General features: G+C 53.0%; 1 protein-coding gene across 2 annotated transcripts in view; it reads right to left on the bottom strand.

The window, feature by feature from the left end:
- Larp1 (La ribonucleoprotein 1, translational regulator) overlaps nucleotides 1-5,727 on the bottom strand; it is a 50,362-nt gene extending 44,635 nt beyond the window's left edge. For both annotated transcript variants that reach the window (XM_046446385.2, XM_046446384.2), the window contains exon 1: nucleotides 4,999-5,727. In XM_046446385.2, the coding sequence (XP_046302341.1) occupies nucleotides 4,999-5,434 (436 nt within the window). In that variant the 5' untranslated portion in view covers nucleotides 5,435-5,727. The remainder of the gene's footprint in view (nucleotides 1-4,998) is intronic.
- Nucleotides 5,728-6,264: the final 537 nt, after the last annotated feature.

Consider the following 6,264-nt stretch of genomic DNA (forward strand, 5'->3'; position numbering starts at 1 on the left):
GCTCTGGGAAAGGAGAAAGTAAGGGGGGTAGGAGTAGCTTAAGCCTCACTTACTAAGGCTAAACTAGCAGTTCTTTTTGAAACAGAAGTGCAAAGAATTGGGCAAGCATTAACAAAATAACCTCTCAAAGTTAAAAACGAAATAATGATCACATCATTATCAGCTCCTATAAAATACTACTTAATATCATCTAAAATTGTCAAATTTCCTAAATTGTCACCAATGTCTTTTCATAGTCCCATTTCTTCAAATCAGGATTCACAACAATGCATTGATTGATGACTGAACCCTTTCATCTATATCAATTCCCAGCTTTAAAAATGCAATTTAATTAGGTCTGGGGTTGTGGCTCAGCAGTAGAGTGCTCCTCTCACACACGTGAGACCCTGGGTTTGGTCATCAGCACCACGTAAAAATAAGTAAGTGAAATAAAGGTATTGTGTCCAACTACAACTAAAATATAAATATTAAAAAATGCAATTTAATGATTGAAAAAATAATTTTTCCTAGAGTTCTCACATTTAGAAACTGGATAACTGCTACCTCACAATTAATTTGTTCTTCTATCCCTATTTTCCCTATAAACTGGCAGTTAGACCTATGGTTCTATTAGAGCTGGGTATAACTTTTATTTGGTGGGGGAAATCTTTCATATGTGGTACTATGTACTTTTGATTATCACACTGTTAAGGCACACAGTGTTTGGCTGTTCCTTATGAACCCGCAATCCATTAACTTAGGTTCCTGAAGCCAAAAGTTTCTCTCAGGTGCTCAAAGACCTTGGAATCTTAATCACAATGGCATTTGGGTGGTGGTGGGGTGTGTGTGGCTTTGATCAAAAAAAAAAAAGAAAGAGAAAAACAACAAACAAAAAAAAACTTGAAGACATTTATATCAAAACCAATTCCCTCATTTTTCAGATGAAGAAACAGAGGCAGAGAAATCATGGGATGTGCTGGCATCCACCATGCTGGTCAGGAGCATGATCAAAACTGGAATTGACACTAATAATGCTCATCATTTATTAACAAAAAAGTTAACATAGCAATAACTAAATAGGCAGTATCGTTGCTTGTTCTGTGCCTGGTACTCCACTAAGGGATTTATAAACACCACTTTTAATTCTCACAATACTCTGAAATGGCTTCAGATACTCATTATTTTCATTGTGAGGACTGAGGCAACAGGGTTCCTCTGAATAATTCATCCAAGTTAGAAGAGAGTTAGGACTCAAAGTGCAGACTATATGATTCTAGGGCAGGAACTTGAAATTTCTTCTATCCAGGCTACTTCCTGTACTTGGGAAAAGAGGAGCCAGGGTCTGCAGTAGCCCTGACATTGTGGGGTTATAGTGATGCCCCAGATCTATAACAATGCCAATTAGTACAGCTGAGGAATCCAGTGAAGGGTCCATACCTAGAAAAGAAAAGTGAAAGGACAGTACAAGTTTATCTGGGCCAGCTCAGTGTGGTGGAGGATCCCTAGGGTACCATGAATCAACAGGATAACCTTTTTTTTAATTTTGTGAAATCAGCTGCACTTCAAAGGAAACAAACATACACAAAATGATGTCCAGGGAATAAATGCTTAAGTCTCTGACCCTGTCCCCAACTCCAGCACTAGTTAAGCATTCTTATTACACCAAGGTAAAGGTACGTACACAACAAACCCACGGATTACCCCTGCTGGGTAGAAGGTTTGCACTTACATGCGCAGCAGCCACAGCACATGCAGTCCAATTAGGCTGGCCTTTCTCCACATCCCTGGAACACATGTGTATCCTCCCCCCCATAGTCTTCACGAAAGTAAAAATAAAAATGTTAACACTTCTTTTTTAAAAAAACTCACTATACTCTGAAGCAGAAATTGCCAATTCTTTGCTTCTCCAACCCTTAAGATTACCCATACTATGTCTGTGGAAAAGCAAAAGTCAATTTTTAAGGAGAGAGAACCCACTTATTTCAGGGGCACTGATGCCACACACACACAAAAAGGCTTCTATTCGCCAACACTCTCATTTTACAGATGAAGAAAAAAATGAAACTCAGAGAAAAGCCCCAGGAAGTCCCAGTCTCTCAGGCATCCCAACAGCTACCTTATGCTGGGTATTGGGCTAAATAATTTAAATGTATCATCACAGGGAATGTTCACAATGGTTCCCATAAGGCAAATACATCATAAATTAATTTCTATTACATGAATGGGAAAGGTGAGACACAGCTAACAAGTGGCAGAGCTAGCATTTGAGCCCAGGGAGTTGACTCCAGCGCCTTTGCTATATACCATTTCTTCTTTTAACTTAGACATCCTTAGAAGGGTTATGGTTAGAATAAGGCGGAAAAAAAAAAAATACTCTGTGGAAGGAAGGGAGTCCAAAAAGCCAAAAAGCAAATCACAAGACTTAAAAAACTACAAACCTAGGGCTTGGAAGCTTAAATCAGAATAGAGAACCCCACAAGAAAGGAGAGAGATCATAAAACATTTTATTACTAGTTACTGCTTGTGTCCCTTAAAGAACTAAAACACCAACATCTGAGCCAAAAGGAGGGCTAAAAATAGGCATTTGCAGCAAGCCTTGGAAAGCTTTTAGCTTGCTTATGAGGCATTCATTTCTGTAGACTCCCAAAAAACATATGTATCACAGAACACAAAAATTCCCAAGACCACACAGTCACTCCACTGGTGTCACATTAAACTTGTCCAGGCTGCAAATAAAACCAGAGCAGGAAAGGGCCTTAGACATCTATTTTGGCTGCAGAGAAAAGGCCACCACCTAATCTCACCAAACAGAACCCAATCACATAATTTTCTCTCAAAAAGCATCGGAGTCCTAATGACAGGCTTAAACAGAGAAGTTACTGGATTAATTCAGTTACTCTGTCAAAGACTACTCCAAAGATTCTAAACAATGAGAGACACTCTCTTGCCTTAAGATTCCAGAAAAACAAGAACAGAGCAAATCTTATCCAACTCAGAACTTTGCTTTGGGCAGTTAAAGCAAGTCAGCTTATCCGTTCAGAAGGAAAGGCGAGATGCCAGCCAAACTGTCTTCTTCCCACGATCAATAACCCCAGTGATGCAAGCTCTCAAGGGCCGCTGGACTTACACAAAATGCCAGCTCAGGCACCCAATACCACCTGATGTCATGGCTGATTTAAAACCCACAAGGCAGGTTCACCATTAGTTAAGTAGCAGCAGACAGGATGAGTAGCCCCAGTTAAACTTCTGAGTGCTCTCTCCTGGTGATGATTATACCTCTGAGTTTAAAGAGGGGGACAGGATAAAGAATGTCTTAAAGTTGTTTTCCCTTACTCTGTGGGTGTATAAGAGGGATGTGAAAGAAAATGGAGGTTCCAGCACTGCTCTTTGCATAAAGAGGGTTCTGGAAGGGAAAGGAAGGGAGGCAAAAGGAAAAAAACACGATTTGAGGTACTGCTGGTAAAACCCAAATCCTCCTCTAAATGAAGCAACCTTTGGCGGAGGGGGCGGGGGTGTTAAAAAAAAAAAAAAAAAGAAAAAGGAATAAAAAGGTAACACGCTGTTTTCATGATTGACTGGTCTGGTTTCCCTGGGACAGGGAGTGAGTCTCCTCTCTAAAATACGAAGGCATTAGGCTCCCCCTACAATTTTACCCATTCTGACGGTTCAAACAAGTCAGCCTCAACAGCGACTGAAGTAAGGGAGGAGTTCTGGAAAAGCACTCGGGCTACTGGCAGAGGCCATCATTCTAACCCAGCCAGTTTTAATACTGGCCCATTTCAAAAGGACAAAAACCGAAGAACCGAGACCCACGGTGCCCCAAAGCACCGGCAAGGGGAGGACCGAGGGCGCGCCCCCCAAACTGGCCGCCGATCTGTTCTCCGCAAAGGGAGGCCAAGAGCAGACTCCATATTCTGCACCGCCTCCCTCCCCATGCTGACACGGCTCTGCTGGGATTTCCTACACCCTCTCCTCCCCCGAAAGGGACGGGTCCAAACCGACCAAAAAACGCAGGGGGAGGAGGGCTCGGGAGGCGCCGGTCGGCAGTCACATGCAGCTCCCCGCGCGGGGAGGCACCACGTCTTCCCGGCAGCGGAGGAATGCCGCGAAGGGGGCGCACTCACACCGCGAACACGCACACCCGGCCGCCGCCGCCGTGCGCCCCGACCGCCGCGACCCGCACCGAACGCCGAGGCCCAGCGGCCGCGAGCAGCCCGCCGGCCGCCGGCGCGGCGCATGGCGCCCAACTGTCACCCGCCCGCCCAGCCGGCCACTCCCTCCCCCGCCGCACACGCCCCTCGAGTCGCCGCACGCCCCTCACCCGCCTCACATTTTCCGCCAGCCCCTTAACCGGCTCCCCCCCGCACACTCGCCGTCGGTCTCCCTCTCAAGGCGGAAGACGCCAGGATCAGGGACGGAAACCACCGAATTCAATGACACGCTGGGTTTCCTTTTCTCCCCTCTTCCCTTAACTGACCCCCAACGCGTATCCAAATTGGGGACCCAGCCGCCTATCACCTCCCGAGGACAAAACTTGATAACTTTAAAACCCCGAATCCGTGCGGTCGGCGGCAACTCCTCGCCGGCGCTGGGCTGCCCATGACATATGCTCATTAAACATTTACAACATGGGGACGCTCGCAAGGCTACCAAAACCGGGAGCGTGGGGCGCGGTGGCAGAGGGGCCTTCCTGAAAGGTTAAGCCGACCCCGGCTTTGCTCTCCCTACCCAGGCCAGCGCCCACCCTCTCCTGGCGAGGTAGGCCCGAACCACGCCGTTGCCCATTAACCGCTGCGGCCCAGGCGGTGGCAGTGGCTTCCCGGAGGCCTGGCCCTCCGGCAGGGCAGGGTCCCCAGAGTGCGCTGGGGGAAGCACGGCGACCCCAACGAGCCAGGAGACAATTTCAAAAACACCAGAGTCACCACGATCAGTGGCCGACCCCCCGGGTCCCGGAGGCCGCTGGGGGAGGGGACGCCTAGTCCCCGGAAGAGGCCCCCGGACGCCAACTGGGAGACCCACCTGGAGGGGACTGTCCGTTCACGGTGGCCAGGACCGGCGGCAGCGCGTTCTTAGTCCACGGGTTCACCTTGGGCGGGGGGGCTTCCACGAAGTCTCGGCGCCCGGCGCCCGCGGCTCCGACAGCTCCTCCGCCAGCGCCCGGCTCGCCGCCGCCCTCCTCTCCGTCGCTGACGGCCGGGCCCTCAGCGCCGGGCAGCTGCGGTGGCCGCGGGCTCTCGCGCTCCGGCGGCCCGGCGGCCTCCTTGTGTGGCTTGGCGCAGGGCGGCCGAGGTCTCCGGGCGCCGCCGTCCGGCTCCCCCCCTCCGACGTCGTTTGCCCCGGGCTCGCCCTTGCCTTCGGGCGCCGGCGGCGGCTTCTTCCTCACCAGCCCCCCGTGCTCTTCGGCCTGCAAGAGCGGGGCGCCCCCCGGCAGCAGCGGCTCCACCTGAGTGGCCATCTGCGCGCCCGCCCCCCCGGAGAAGCCGGGCGCGCCCGAGGTTGCCTCCCCCGCCTCGAACTTGGCTCGCAGAGCGCCCGCGACGCCTTCCTCCCGGGCGCCGGGCACCAGTCCCCACGGAGGAGAATCGGGATTCACGCTAGGCGCGGCTCCCTTCCCGGTCGGATGCAGCCGCCGTAGATCCGAGGCCCAGTGGCGGGGCGGGGGGGGGAGGAAGGCCCCCCACTCTGCGGTCCAGGCCTCCTCGGCGCGCGTCCCCCCCCGCCCGTTCCTCGCAGGGCGCCCCCACCCCGAGCCTGGCAGGCCTCTAGTTCCGTCCCTCCCTCCCCCCCGCCCCCGGGGCGGCCCGGGCTTCCCGGCTCGGGGGCTGCAGCAATATGGACGGACGGGGGAGAGGCGCGGTGAGCGGAGCAGACCACGCGATCCGCGGCAGGCGGCGGGCGGGCGCGCGCCTCGCGACGCGGAGAGCGAGGGGAGGGGACGGCGCAGCGGGGGCGCGCCCGCCGGGCCGGCCCTTGGCGACGGGCGGCGGGAGCGCGCGCGCACGGCCCCGTGGCCCCGCCCCCTCTCCCCGCCCCTCGCCTCCGATTCCTCCGAGCACCGCCCGGGCTGGGGGTGGGGGTGCCCAGACCTGACGGGGGCGAGCACGTGCCTGATGCAATTCGGGAGGGGGCGGGGTGGCGAGAGGGACTGGAGAGAAGGGGGGGTGAAGAGGGGGAGATGTCTTAAAGGGCCAGAGCTGGAGAGCTGCTGCAGGTGGAGCACATGGGGACGCGCCACGCGGCTGGCCCGGCCTGCTCGTGCTCTTTAGTTTGAATGCTGGATCCGCG

This window comes from Marmota monax, unplaced genomic scaffold, assembly GCF_021218885.2.
Source record: "Marmota monax isolate L192 unplaced genomic scaffold, Marmota_monax_Labrador192_F-V1.1 WCK01_AAM20220418_F8-fsc00188, whole genome shotgun sequence".
NCBI lineage: Eukaryota > Metazoa > Chordata > Mammalia > Rodentia > Sciuridae > Marmota > Marmota monax.